Source organism: Pseudophryne corroboree, chromosome 5, assembly GCF_028390025.1.
Source record: "Pseudophryne corroboree isolate aPseCor3 chromosome 5, aPseCor3.hap2, whole genome shotgun sequence".
In the NCBI taxonomy this organism is placed as follows: Eukaryota; Metazoa; Chordata; class Amphibia; order Anura; family Myobatrachidae; genus Pseudophryne; species Pseudophryne corroboree.
In genome coordinates, this window is record NC_086448.1 from 785993545 (window position 1) to 786009277 (window position 15733).

General features: G+C 48.9%; 1 protein-coding gene across 1 annotated transcript in view; it reads left to right on the forward strand.

The window, feature by feature from the left end:
• Positions 1–15733, forward strand: part of FAM91A1 (family with sequence similarity 91 member A1) — an 82702-nt gene that overhangs the window by 23115 nt on the left and 43854 nt on the right. Inside the window, exons 3-5 of the mRNA XM_063924399.1 lie at positions 12461–12612; positions 13664–13721; positions 14180–14247. Coding sequence (XP_063780469.1) covers positions 12461–12612; positions 13664–13721; positions 14180–14247 — 278 coding nt within the window. The remainder of the gene's footprint in view (positions 1–12460; positions 12613–13663; positions 13722–14179; positions 14248–15733) is intronic.

Consider the following 15733-nt stretch of genomic DNA (forward strand, 5'->3'; position numbering starts at 1 on the left):
TGGTCATATATTTGCATGTTTCACATCCCAGGCATTTGTAGCATCCGGGGGTCTTAGTCAAAAATGTGCTGGGTGGCAAGGCTTTGAAATTTGTGATGTCGGCATGTACTACAAAGTCTCTGATGGTTTTACCCTTGGTGTAACATGCCATAGGCCGTTTGTTCTGTAGAGACGTAAGTTTCTGGTCTGTGGTGATGATAGGCCATAAGGCTGTTAACGCCCTGGGTATCACTGGACTGGTGGTGTTATACTTGGAGACGAATGGTATGATTTGATTGGACTTCTTTTCTCTCGACTGTAAGAGATCATCTCTTTTGCTAGTGACCACCTGATGCTCCAGCGCTTGTAGTGTCCTACGTTGGTAACCTCTACATACAAAACGTTCCGTGACATCTGAAAGTGCTTTATTTAGTGCAGAGGGGTTGCTGGTAATCCTAGCTGCCCGGATGTATTGTGATTTAGGTAATCCTTTTTTTCAACGCCACCGGGTGGTGACTGTTGTATCTAAGTAGCGTGTTTTTGTCAGTGGGTTTGTGGTAAATGTCCGTCTGTAACCCATCACTAGTGATTGACACATTAACATCCAGATAGTTCAATTGGTAGGCATCACTCTGCGCTGTCACTCTGATAGGTGATGTCCTATTATTAATGAACTGGATCATTAATAATAGGACATCACCTATCAGAGTGACAGCGCAGAGTGATGCCTACCAATTGAACTATCTGGATGTTAATGTGTCAATCACTAGTGATGGGTTACAGACGGACATTTACCACAAACCCACTGACAAAAACACGCTACTTAGATACAACAGTCACCACCCGGTGGCGTTGAAAAAAGGATTACCTAAATCACAATACATCCGGGCAGCTAGGATTACCAGCAACCCCTCTGCACTAAATAAAGCACTTTCAGATGTCACGGAACGTTTTGTATGTAGAGGTTACCAACGTAGGACACTACAAGCGCTGGAGCATCAGGTGGTCACTAGCAAAAGAGATGATCTCTTACAGTCGAGAGAAAAGAAGTCCAATCAAATCATACCATTCGTCTCCAAGTATAACACCACCAGTCCAGTGATACCCAGGGCGTTAACAGCCTTATGGCCTATCATCACCACAGACCAGAAACTTACGTCTCTACAGAACAAACGGCCTATGGCATGTTACACCAAGGGTAAAACCATCAGAGACTTTGTAGTACATGCCGACATCACAAATTTCAAAGCCTTGCCACCCAGCACATTTTTGACTAAGACCCCCGGATGCTACAAATGCCTGGGATGTGAAACATGCAAATATATGACCATTGGAGGATCATTCACATCCATACCACGGGTCGTATCTATTCCATCCGGCACGTTCTGACATGCACCACCACCCACATAGTGTATTTAATAACCTGCCCATGCAAATTACAATATGTGGGCAAGACAGTACGCACAGCGAGAGAACGCTTTGCTATGCACAGGTCTGCAGTGAAGGTGGCACTTAGTCAGAAAAAATCTGAACAACCCGTAGCGAGACACTACGCGGAGAGGGGACATTCCCTAAACGAACTGGATTTTCAAATCATTGATCACATTCCAAAAAATATCCGAGGCGGAGATAGAGCTGGTGCCCTATTGAAACTGGAAGCTCGTTGGCAATTTAATCTCAACACAACCAGACCGGCTGGCCTCAACGACATGATACAATGGAGTGTCTTTTGATGAACTTGTTGCACAATGGGCACACACATATAGTCCCACGATATAGAATGCATTATTCAGCATATAGGGTACATTGAAAACTATGCGAGAGGACTATTGCTTTGTGACGATCAACGTAATAATTTATACTGTTTATTTTAGTTAGTTGATATTGTATACTTAACATATAACATAATTGTTCACAAGGCGCAGAAACATACATCTTATTGACATGCACACATATCCAGACATGACCTTTCACACTTTTCCCCTGTGTTCTTCTCTCCATATCCCGTTTATTACAGTGAGACACATTCTCTGTTTTCAGTTACACTCTTGGCACATACACTCATAAGCACATCATCCAGCATATTGGACCATGTAAGTTTAGTGGTGCTCGATTTTATTATCACTCTATTACTTTGTTTATTTTTCCACGGTGTTTCTTTCCAGCTATACACCTCACACAGCAGGGGTTCAGTGATTCCGCTCAGGACGCGAACACACGGACGTCTCTGGTTGCCATGGCCACGATGAGAAGACGTCTACACTTCCGTTTACTGGAGGCAACCATGACAACGCCAGGGAGTAGCGCCGGGCAGCACGATCACATGATCCCAGGCGTCACATACACGTCACAGTAGCTGGACGCGAACAAGGTACTTTGCCTGCACGTAGCTTCCCGCCGACGGGCTTTTCACACACCATAAAGGTATGTTATTTTGTTTTACACTCACTTCTCGTTTGCTCACCTTGACAAAGGGGTGGTTGTCACCCCGAAACGTTGGTATTGCAACCTGTTATTTTGATGAATTAAAAGCACTTTATTGCACTTTCTGAACCAGTCTCCGAGTGCCGCTGTATGGGACAAAGCTGTTTTTCTATATATATATATATATATATATATATATATATATATATAAATAAATAAATAAACAGGCGCATGAGGCTGTGTATAAGTACATCAGAGGGATCAGTGTAACCGAATATTAATAATCTGTGATAGTAAAACTACCAAACTACGTGATTCTATACTGGTGCTGTTATTTGGTGAATATTCATTGAAAATCGTCTGTCATCATTACAGTACCTGATCTTCCCAGGTAGTCTCCCTCCCTGGTACCATACATACATACATACATACATACATACATACATACATACATACATACATACATACATACATACATCTCAAAAAAATAAAGGGAACACTTAAACAACACATCCTAGATCTGAATGAATGAAACATTGTTATTAAATACTTTGTACTTTACATAGTTGAATGTGCTGACAACAAAATCACACAAAAATTATCATTGGAAATCAAATTTATTAACCCATGGAGGTCTGGATTTGGAGTCACACTCAAAATTAAAGTGGAAAAACACACTACAGGCTGATCCAACTTTGATGTAATGTCCTTAAAACAAGTCAAAATGAGGCTCAGTAGTGTGTGTGGCCTCCACGTGCCTGAATGACCTCCCTACAATGCCTAAGCATGCTCCTGATGTGGTGGCGGATGGTCTCCTGAGGGATCTCCTCCCAGACCTGGACTAAAGCATCCGCCAACTCCTGGACAGTCTGTCGTGCATTGGTGGATGGAGCGAGACATGATGTCCCAGATGTGCTCAATTGGATTCAGGTCTGGGGAACGGGCGGGCCAGTCCATAGCATCAATGCCTTCGTCTTGCAGGAACTGCTGACACACTCCAGCCACATGTGGTCTAGCAATGTCTTGCATTAGGAGGAACCCAGGGCCAACCGCACCAGCATATGGTCTCACAAGGGGTCTGAGGATCTCATCTCGGTACCTAATGGCAGTCAGGCTACCTCTGGCGAGCACATGGAGGGCTGTGCGGCCCCCCAAAGAAATGCCACCCCACACCATTACTGACCCACTGCCAAACCGGTCATGCTGGAGGATGTTGCAGGCAGCAGAATGTTCTCCTTGGTGTCTCCAGACTCTGTCACGTGTGCTTAGTGAGAACCTGCTTTCATCTGTCAAGAGCACAGGGCGCCAGTGGCGAATTTGCCAATCTTGGTGTTCTCTGGCAAATGCCAAACGTCCTGCACGGTGTTGGGCTGTAAGCACAACCCCCACCTGTGGACGTCGGGCCCTCATACCACCCTCATGGAGTCTGTTTCTGATCGTTTGAGTAGACACATGCACATTTGTGGCTTGCTGGAGGTCGTTTTGCAGGGCTCCTCCTGTTCCTCCTTGCACAAAGGCGGAGGTAGCGGTCCTGCTGCTGGGTTGTTGCCCTCCTACGGCAACCTCCACGTTTCCTGATGTACTGGCCTGTCTCCTGGTAGCACCTCCATGCTCTGGACACTACGGTGACAGACACAGCAAACCTTCTTGCCACAGCTCGCATTGATGTGCCATCCTGGATGAGCTGCACTACCTGAGCCACTTGTGTGGGTTGTAGACTCCGTCTCATGCTACCACTAGAGTGAAAGCACCACCAGCTTTCAAAAGTGACCAAAACATCAGCCAGAAAGCATAGGAGCTGAGAAGTGGTCTGTGGTCACCACCTGCAGAACAACTCCTTTATTGGGGGTGTCTTGCTAATTGCCTATAATTTCCACCTGTTGTCTGTTCCATTTGCACAACAGCATGTGAAATTGATTGTCAGTCAGTGTTGCTTCCTAAGTGGACAGTTTGATTTCACAGAAGTGTGATTGACTTGGAGTTACATTGTGTTGTTTAAGTGTTCCCTTTATTTTTTTGAGCAGTGTATATATAGAATAAGGTTACAAAAATCTGTGCCCCAGACACAGACGTAGAAATATCTATGGAAGGGTTCCGGTATGAATGGTAGACCATGTTATGGTAGACAGTCATTAGGTCGACCACTATTGGTCTACACCAGTGGTGGCCAAACAGTCGATCGCGATCGACTGGTCGATCGCGGACATGCGACCAGTCGATCGCGATACGCCGCCCAGCCACCCGAAGCCGCGCCTCTCCTGCCCTCCGCTCCCGCTCTGTCTCCTCACAGTCTGACGGCCGAGTGTATAGCTCAAATCAGGTGCCGGTTCGTTAGCCAATGAGAGCTCGCGGACCGGCACCTGATTTGAGCCATACACGCTGCCGTCAGACTGAGGAGGCAGAACGGGAGCAGCAGGCAGGAGAGGCGCGCGCTGCGCTCACCACACACCAACGGTGAGCTGTTCTATAATCTATACATGTCTGGCACTGGGGGAATATCTGGCTCTGCAGACACATGGCACTGTGGGGGCATATCTGGTACTGTTGGGGCATATCTGGCACTGTGGGGCATGTCTGGCACTGTGGGGTCATGTGTGGCACTGGGGGCATATCTGGCTCTGCGGGCACATGGCACTGTGGGGGCATATCTGGCACTGGGGGCATATCTGGCACTGTGGGGCATGTCTGGCACTGTGGGGTCATGTGTGGCACTGGGGGAATATCTGGCTCTGCGGGCACATAGCACTGTGGGGGCATATCTGGCACTGGGGGCATATCTGGCACTGGGGCATGTCTGGCACTGCGGGGTCATGTGTGGCACTGGGGGCATATCTGGCTCTGTGGGCACATGGCACTGTGGGGGCATGTCTGGCACTGTGGGGTCATGTGTGGCACTGGGGGAATATCTGTCTCTGCGGGCACATGGCACTGTGGGGGCATATCTGGCACTGTGGGGCATATCTGGCACTGTGGGGCATGTCTGGCACTGTGGGGTCATGTTTGGCACTGGGGGCATATCCGGCTCTGCGGGCACATGGCACTGTGGGGGCATGTGTGGCACTGTGGGGTCATGTGTGGCACTGGGGGAATATCTGGCTCTGCGGGCACATGGCACTGTGGGGGCATATATGGCACTGGGGGCATATCTGGCACTGTGGGGCATGTCTGGCACTGTGGGGTCATGTGTGGCACTGGGGGCATATCTGGCTCTGCGGGCACATGGCACTGTGGGGGCATGTCTGGCACTGTGGGGTCATGTGTGGCACTGGGGGAATATCTGGCTCTGCGGGCACATGGCACTGTGGGGGCATATCTGGCACTGGGGGCATATCTGGCACTGTGGGGCATGTCTGGCACTGTGGGGTCATGTGTGGCACTGGGGGCATATCTGGCTCTGCGGGCACATGGCACTGTGGGGGCATGTCTGGCACTGTGGGGTCATGTGTGGCACTGGGGGAATATCTGGCTCTGCGGGCACATGGCACTGTGGGGGCATATCTGGCACTGGGGGCATATCTGGCACTGTGGGGCATGTCTGGCACTGTGGGGTCATGTGTGGCACTGGGGGCATATCTGGCTCTGCGGGCACATGGCACTGTGGGGGCATATCTGGTACTGTAGGGGCATGTCTGGCACTGTGGGGTCATGTGTGGCACTGGGGGAATATCTGGCTCTGCGGGCACATGGCACTGTGGGGGCATATCTGGCACTGGGGGCATATCTGGCACTGTGGGGGCATGTCTGGCACTGTGGGGTCGTGTGTGGCACTGGGGGCATATCTGTCTCTGCGGGCACATGACACTGTGGGGGCATGTCTGGCACTGTGGGGTCATGTGTGGCACTGGGGGAATATCTGGCACTGCGGGCACATGGCACTGTGGGGGCATATCTGTAATCTGGCGCTGTGGGGGCATATCTGTATCTGGCACTGTGGGGTCATATGTGGCACTGGGCATATCTGGCTCTGTGGGCACATGGCACTGTGGGGGCATATCTGTATCTGGCAGTGTGGGGGCATATCTGGCACTGTGGGGTCATATGTGGCACTGGGCATATCTGGCTCTGCGGGCACATGGCACTGTGGGGGCATATCTGGCACTGTGGGCACATGGCACTGTGGGGGCATGTGTATCTGGCACTGTGGGGGCATATCTGGCACTGTGGGGGCATGTGTATCTGGCACTGGGGGCATATGTGTTTGAGGTTTTTACCTGTGGGGGCCAATGTGTTATTTTGCGTGAGGTAGTCATTACACTCTGCGCAGCAAGGCTACGTCCCTTTTTTTTTGTTATACCACGCCCATTTTTAGTTATAGCACGCCCACTTTTTGTTATGCCACGCCCCTTTTTTTGCGCGCGCGCCTGCGGCGCGCGCTATTATTCCTCCTAGGTAGATCACAAAAGCTTTTTAGCTTTCACAGTAGATCACCGACTCCAAAAGTCTGGCCACCCCTGGTCTACACTGACATGGTCAACATGTACACTTGGTCGACGCATGAAAATGGTCGACACATGAAAAGGTCGACATGAGTTTTTTAACTTTTTTTGGTGTAGTTTTTTGCGTAAAGTGACTGGGAACCCCAATTAGTGCACCGCGTCCCCTCGCATGGCTCGCTTCGCTCGCCATGCTTCGGGCATGGTGCCTTCGCTTCGCTCTGCACAGATTACCGTTCCAATCGTAGTCCACGTGGATCGTAAAGTATGGAAAAGTTCCCCAAAAGACCTTTCATGTGTCGACAATTTTCATGTGCCGACCATGTGTCCATGTCGACCATGTCAATGTCGACCTATAGTGGTCGACCTAATGACTGTCGACCATAACATGGTCGACCATCTGAACGGATACCCTATGGAAGATGTCGGGTTCATGGCTATATTTCCCTCAGACCCCTGGATGTCGCAAAAAAGATTATTTTGCCAAGTTATTACTCCCTGATATCGTCACGGATACCGTTTCCTAGGTCGACCATAATGTTTCCTGATTAGTTCCACAGAAAAAAAAAAAGAGCATTCAGTACATGTGCACATTAAGGATGTATTAACGTCACTGAGGACCCTGCTGTTACTGACAAAAGGGTCTATATATGGATATATATAGATATAGATAGATATATTTAAATTTATAATGAAAGCTGAGGTAACATTCCTCCTTCTCATGTGCTGAGCGCTCTGTGTGAGAAAGTCTAGGTCAGCCCTGACAAGATGGTTTCAAATCCTCAAGTGTATTCCGATTGTTTATTCTTTTCCCGCCGCGGACAGAATAAAGTGGGAGTCACCCCCTGTTCTGCATGGGGTCCTGTCACAAATCCAGCGGATCGTATGCAGGACGATACGTTATTTTCTGGTTGTGTTCGCGCGTACGTTGGATAGACCTGCCATTACATGCGCGTGGGGGAGTAGTAGTATTCAAAAATTAGTCGGATGTCTTGTCATCCAATATAGATACCATCCTTACCTTGGGTCATATCAAGAACACTGCAGCATACCTTCGTGCGACTGCAAGGGATATAGGACTATTGGGTTCACAGGCCAATTCCATGGCGGTCTCGGTTAGGAGGGCTTTGTGGATTCACCAATGTAATGCTGACTCTGAGAAGAAATAGTCTCTGCCCTATGAAGGTGAAGCCTGGTGTGGTGATGGCCTAGTTAATTTGATCTCGACAGCTGACGCTGGTAAGTCTTACCTTCTTGCCCTATGTTCCCTCACAACGGATGATGACGCATCATTGTCTGATGCAGTCATCTCGGCCCAATAGATACAGATTCCCTTTTCTTTGCAGATAGAGGAGGGAGAAAAGGGAAGAGGTCCGCAATCTCTTCAAGATCACAGGAGCAGACATCATCCTCTGTTCTGCCACATCCACCGCATGACGCTGGGACTCTCTTGCGGGAGTCCACACCGGTGGGGCCACGTCCAAAAAAAACCAAAACTCTTCAGTCAGTCCTGGAATGGACCTTGACCCGTGGGTTTTACGAATAGTGTCCCAAGGGTACATACTGTAGTTTCCAGACGTTTCCCCTCACCAATTTTTCAAATTAGAGATTCTCCTCCGGACGGGGAGGTAGTATGTGACACAATACTAAGGTTGTATTAGGATCAGGTCATTGACCTGGTTTTCCCCTGTCACAACAGGGAGAAGTTTTTATTCAAGCCTCTTCGTGGTTCAGAAACCAGACGGCTCGGTCAGACCAATTCTAAATCTGAAATCCCTCATTTTCTACTTAAAGAAATTCAAATCCAAGATGGCATCTCTCAGGGCAGTGATCTCCAATCTAAAAAAAATAAATGTATTATTATTTTTTTTCCCCATAGTCTCAGTAGACTTAAAGAACCTCCGCGTTAGGCTTGCCTGAGGTTTGCAATTCAGGGGTGTCATTACCGATTTCAGACGTTGCCGTGGGTCTGTCCACGGCTCCAGGGATTTTCACCAGGGTGATGGTGGTAATGATGCTTCTCCGTCGATAGTAAGGAGTCACAGTTACCCGTACTGGGACGGTCCCCTGATAACGGCGAGTTCAAGGAACCAGTTGGTGCAAAATGTTGCACTCTCCCTGACTGTTCTTCAACAACAGGGTTAGCTCCTGAACTTGCCAGAATCACTGTTGGTCCTAACGACGCGGATGTCTGTTTTGGGAATAATACTAGACACAGAACTACAAGGAGTTTTGTTCTTCCAGTGGAAAAGCCTCTGGAGATCCAGAGTCTGGTCAAACAAATTCCGAGACCAGTAAGAGTGTCATTTCATCAATACATTCGGTTTCTGGAAAAGATGGTTGCGGCCTACGAGGCCACTCAATTTGGCAGGTTCCATGACAGGGTGTTCCAGAGGGACCTGTTGGACAAGGGGTCCGGTTCCCACCTACAAGACCGGAATCTCACTCCTGTGGTGGCTGCACAGTTCTCACCTCCTAGAGGGGCGCAGGGTCGGGATCCAGGATTGGATCCTACTGACCACGGATGCGAGCCTCCGAGGCTGGGGGGCAGTCACTCAAGAGGAAAACTTCCAAGGAAGATGGTCAAGTTAGGAAACTGATCACCACATTAACGGTCTAGAGTTAAGGGCCGTTTACAACTATTTTCTACAACGAAAAACAGAACAGCAATGGCAGAGGCCACAAGGATTTTCCGCGGGGCAGAAAAACATACAAGCGTTTTTGTCAGTAATGTTCGTTCCAGGAGTGGACGACTGGGAAGCAGACTTCCTCTGCAGATGATCTCAGGAGAGGGGAGACCTCTTCCAAGTAGTCTTCGAAGACCGGTCGTTGGGATTTCCTCAAGTAGGAATGATGCCATCTTGTCTCAACAAGAAGTTTCAGAGTTCCAGGTCAAGGGACCCTCAAACAGGAACAGTGAAGGCGCTGGTGACACCGTGGGTATTTTCAGTCGGTATATGTATTCCCTACGTTTTCTCTCGTTCCAAAATTTCTGGGTTCATAAAAAGGAAATTCGGGCGAGCCTCATGGTCCCAGACTGGCCAAGGAGAGCTTGGTATCCAGATCTCAGGAATTACTCATAGGAGATCTCTGGCCTTTTCCTTTGCGCGAGGACCTGTGGCGGCAGGGGCCATGCGTGTATTAGGACTCACCACGGCTACGCGACATGGCGGTTGAGCGCCAGATCTTAGTCCGTAAGGGTATTCCCACGGAAGTAGTTCCCACACTTATTCGGATTAGAAAAGGGGGAACGTCTAAACATTACTACCGTTTTGGAGAAAATAAGTTTCTTGGTGTGAATCCAAGAAGACACCTACGTAGAGTTTTCAGCAATCAAAATCGGCCTTATCGGTTTTTCTTTCAGAATCAGAAGTTCAGACTGCCGTGAAGGGAGTGTTGCACATCCAACCTCCATTTGTGCCCCAGGGGCACCAGGGGATCTTAATGGGGTGTTGCAGTTCCTTCAATCACATTGGTTTGAACCTTTACGTAAGGCGGAGGTAAACTCCTCACTGGTAAAGTGGTCGTCAGGTTGGCCTTGGCACATAAGGCGAGTGTCTGAGTTAGCGGTCTGGCCACACAAGAGACCTTATTTGATCTTCCATGAAGATAGAGCAGAGTTGGAAACTCGTCAATAATTTCTACCGAAGGTGATTTCTTCTTTCCACATATACCAACCTATGGTGGTGCCTGTGGCTATGGACGCCTTCGCTGAATCGAAGTCTCTGCATGTGGTCAGAGTTTTAGAAAATTTATGGCGCCAGGACGGCTCAGTTTAGGGACAGAGCCTCTGTTTGTCCTGTTTGCTCCCAGCAAGATTGGGTGTCCTGCTTCCAAGCAGACCGTTGCGCGCTGAATCTGTGGTACGATTCAGCATGCTCATCTCACGGCAGGATTGGCGTTACCGAAATAGGTGAAGGCCCATTCTACTAGAAAGGTGGGCTCGTCCGGGGCGGTTGACCGGGGAGTCTCGACATTGCAACTTTGCCGAGCAGCTATTTAGCAAAACATTGGGCTATGTTTTATAGCTTTAATACCTTGGCCGAGGTTGACCTCACATTTGGTCATTCGGTACTGCAGAGTCGTCCGCACTCTCCCGCCCATTCTAGAGCTTTGGTATAACCCCATGGTTCTTGAAGTGACCCCAGCATCCTCTAGGACGTATGAGAAAATAGGATTTCAATACCTACCGGTAAATCCTTTTCTCTTAGTCCGTAGAGGATGCTGGGCACCCTTCCCAGTGCGTACTGTATCTGCAGTTATTGGTTGTGGTTACACACAGGTTGTGTTACGTTTTTTGTCAGCATATTGGTGCAAATTCTTCATGCCGTTGGCTTGTGTTCTGTTGAATGCCACGTTCTGCGGCATGCTTGAGGTGTGAGCTGGTAAGATGCTCACCGTGGTTTAACAATAAATTCTTTCCTCAATGTCCGTCTCCCTGGGCACAGTTCCTTAAACTGGAGTCTGGAGGAGGGGCATAGAGGGAGGAGCCAGGTCACACCATTTAAAAGTCTTAAAGTGCCCAGGTCTCCTGCAGATCCCGTCTATAACCCATGGTTCTTGAAGTGACCCCAGCATCCTCTACGGACTAAGAGAAAAGGATTTACCGGTAGGTATTAAAATCCTATTTTCAAAGTTTGTTCAACTGTGTTTATATAGCACTCGCATATTCCGCACCGCTTTATAGAGACTGTTTAGTCATTCACATCAGTCCCTTCACCCGTGGAGCTTGCAATCTATATTCCCTACCACATATACAGTACACTAGCGTAATTTTATTATTTTTGCTGTCCGGAGCCAAATCACCTTACCAGTATGTGTTTGGGGGGATGCAAACATAGGGAACGCATGCAGGGGGTAATTCAGACGTGATCGAAAGAGTGCGTTTTTTGCATCCCTGGGATCAGGTAGTCGCTGCCTACAGGGGGAGGGGAAATTCGCTGTGCAGGGGTGCAATCGCATGTGCAGGAGAGCTGCACAAACAAGTTTGTGCAGTCTCTGCACAGCTGCAGCAATGATCGGGGCCGGAGCGGACGTCACAAATTTTCCCACAAAACGCTGGGTCCTTCCTGCGTTTTTCCGAACACTACCTGAAAACGGCCAGTTGCCACCCACAAACGCCCTCTTCCTGTCAATCTTCTTGCGATCGCTGGTGCGTTCGGATTTTTTGCACCATCCCGGTGCTCCCTGGCGCTGCGGACCATCGCACCTGTGCATTGCGGTGCATGCGCAGTTCAGACCTGATCGCCCACTGTGCAAAAACGCCTGGCAGCGATCAGGTCTGAATTAGCCCCACAGAGTAAACACAGATAGTGCCCTGGACGGGATTGGTCTCATAACCTCTGTGCTATGAAGCAGTAACGCTAACCACTACTCCACCCGTGCTTCCTGAATCTTTTTGGCCTCCTTTTTTTCCCCCAGCTATGTGATAACAGTTAAAATTGCCGTATTTTTGTACATTATACAATGTAAAAGCTTCAATGAGAATGTAAAACCTTTTAATGTTGTCAAAAGTAACTTTGTCAAATACTAAACGGAGTGTCATTTAATTCTGTGTAAGTTGTAGATCCCCTTTAATACTAAGGAACAGTAGCTAATGGTGTATTTCCTGTGTGTGCTTGCAGTGAAACATGTGAAGAAAGATGAGCGGAAATACTATGAGGAGCTTCTGAAGTACAGTAGGGAGCACCTCATGCTTTATCCCTACCACCTGTCTGATATCATGGTGAAGGGACTACGGATAACCCCCTTCTCCTACTATATAGGAATAATGGAGGTAAGGTGGTCAGTAGACCAAGACGAATACTGAGGCTTTGGGGTATATTCAATAACTGTCGGAAGCTGCCGTCTTGTCGGAAAGACGGCAGTTTCCGACATTTTTAGGTCGGAGGGGGTTCCGACCTATTCATTACGGCCCCATTTATTCCGACATGTTGGGAAACCCGACTTGTCGGAATGCACGCTGATCGGCGGCTTCAGCGTGCATTGACGGAAGCGGGGCCAAACCCGACAGGTTTTAGCCCCATCTCTGACAATCTCAATCCGACTTTAAAAAAAGTTGGATTGAGATGAGGGAGCTGAGAGCAGGAGACGGGGGAGCAGCGGGGACAGCAGGAACCCAGCGGCAGCGTCCACCCGGCTCCAGCAAGCGACGTTCCGCTTGCTGGAGCCGGGTGGACGCTGCCGTGAGCCTCCGCTGCTGCAGCCGCTGCTCCCCTGTCTCCTCCCCCGTTCGCTCCGTCTCCTCCGCTGCTCTCTCTCACCCCTTCCACCTCCCCCCAGCACCGCAGACATCTCTCCTTCGCCCCGGCGCCGCAGACATCACCACCTCCCGGCGCCGCAGACATCACCACCTCCCGGCGCCGCAGACATCACCTCCTCCCGGCGCCGCTGACAGCAGCAGGACAGGACAACGGGAGCGGCCAAATCTGACAGTCTGATTTGGCCGCTCTTTTGAATAGGGGTTGTCGGGTCCATTCCGACAACTGCATGTCGGAATGGACCCGACTCTTATTGAATATACCCCTTTAAGTGATTGTTTAAACTAGTCATGCAGCCCCCTGTCTTGCTACACCCTCCATAGCCACTACTAGGTGCTTGGCCTACTTTCTTCGTGCTCTCCTACACCAGATGTGGCTGATCTGAAATAGTCTGTGCTGCTTTTAGCAATCTAACGACTTGTTTGGCTGTGGGATTTTCTCTTTATGCTCAGTTCATCTCTTGCTTTTCCACATGCACCCAGTTGTGTAAAATGATTGCGATAGTTGTGATCTCCGTTGAATCCATTGTCTCACAATGCAACAGATTTGTTTTTTCTTTGTTTTCAGGATATAATGAATAGTGAAAAGAGCTATGATTCCCTGCCGAATTTTACTGCCGCTGATTGTGAGTACAGCGCCCTGCTCTGGTGAAGTCCTGCCTGTAAATTGTCGTTGGAATGTTTAATCCACATATTCACATATTTTATATGGTGCTGCACGTATAAATTTAAATGGGTTCAATATTAAAATCCGGTTGTCGCAATCCCAGCAGACATATGACTCATAGCGACATACCAACAATGGTGGTCCCAATGTCGGAGTGGGAGTATTTTTACCCCCCTCACTCCCCCCCCCACACACACACACACACACACACAGATTTTGGGGGCTATTCAATTGTTTGAAAAGTCAGTTGTGAGTCTGTTTTTTTCCTTTCTAATAGACAGACACCCAACCGACTTTTCAAACATTTGAATTCCCCCTTTGTTTTTCCTGCCTCTGGGCAGGTGAAACAAAATCCCCAATAATGGCGACAATCGGTGTTAATAGAATTCCCCTTTTTTTTTCTTTTCTTTTTTAAAGGTCTAAGACTTCTTGGTATAGGAAGGAACCAGTATATAGATCTGATGAACCAGTGCAGATCATCAAAGGTAAGAAGAATGGTTTTGTTAATTAACACAGAGCCAGAACTGTCTGAGTCCCTGTAGCACCTTTACAAGGGGGAATTCTCTGTAGTTCAGAGATTGATTTCCCTTTGTCTTTGCTGTAAGCACAGTGGGGGTATTTCTGAGTTGATCGCAGCAACAAGTTGGGCAAAACCAAGTGCACTGCAGGGGGGGCAGATATAACATTTGCAGAGAGAGTTAGATTTGGGTGGGTTATTTTGTTTCTGTGCAGGGTAAATACTGGCTGCTTTATTTGTACACTGCAATTTAGATTTCAGTTTGAACACGCCACACCCTAATCTATCTCTCTCTGCACATGGTACATCTGCCCCACTGCAGTGCACATGGTTTTGCCCAACTGCTAACAAATTTGATGCTGCGATCAACTCAGAATTAGGCCCAGTGTCTGGCTTCGATTTTATCACCAGGAAGCTATGACGTTCTAAGGTGATATATATTCTCCGTCGGCCTTTCATGACTCCATTCCCTTACCCCAGCTCATTGATTCAGCTGTCCGTGTACTGCAGGCAGCACGTTGTGAGTGGAAATAGGTCTCACCTCTATGATTCGCTGTGTCGCCTTATGACGCCCTGTTTCCTGGTTGCAAGATCGCTGCCTGGTTAAAAGGGTCCAAGTAAAAATAATCCTTGATCACTGAAGTAGTGTTTCTTCATCTGCTATAAAGTGAAAGTTTGTTGAATGATTTCCCATTTTCAATTTACTTTTCTCTGACGTCCTAGTGGATGCTGGGACTCCGTCAGGACCATGGGGAATAGCGGCTCCGCAGGAGACAGGGCACAAAATTTAAAAGTTTGACCACTAGGTGGTGTGTACTGGCTCCTCCCCCTATGACCCTCCTCCAAGCCTCAGTTAGGTTTTTGTGCCCGTCCGAGCAGGGTGCAATCTAGGTGGCTCTCCTAAAGAGCTGCTTAGAAAAAGTTTGTTAGGTTTTTTATTTTCAGTGAGTCCTGCTGGCAACAGGCTCACTGCAACGAGGGACTTAGGGGAGAAGAAGTGAACTCACCTGCGTGCAGGATGGATTTGCTTCTTAGGCTACTGGACACTAGCTCCAGAGGGACGATCACAGGTACAGCCTGGATGGGTCACCGGAGCCGCGCCGCCGACCCCCTTGCAGATGCCGAATAGAGAAGAGGTCCAGAAACCGGCGGCAGAAGACGTCTCAGTCTTCATGAGGTAGCGCACAGCACTGCAGCTGTGCGCCATTGCTCTCCGCACACTTCACACCAGCGGTCACTGAGGGTGCAGGGCGCTGGGGGGGGCGCCCTGGGCAGCAATGTAATATACCTATTCTGGCTAAAATATATCACATATAGCCCCTGGGGCTATATGGATGTATTTAACCCCTGCCAGGTTCCAAAAAAACCGGGAGAAGAAGCCCGCCGAAAAGGGGGCGGGGCCTATTCTCCTCAGCACACAGCGCCATTTTCCTGCCCAGCTCCGCTGCGAGGAA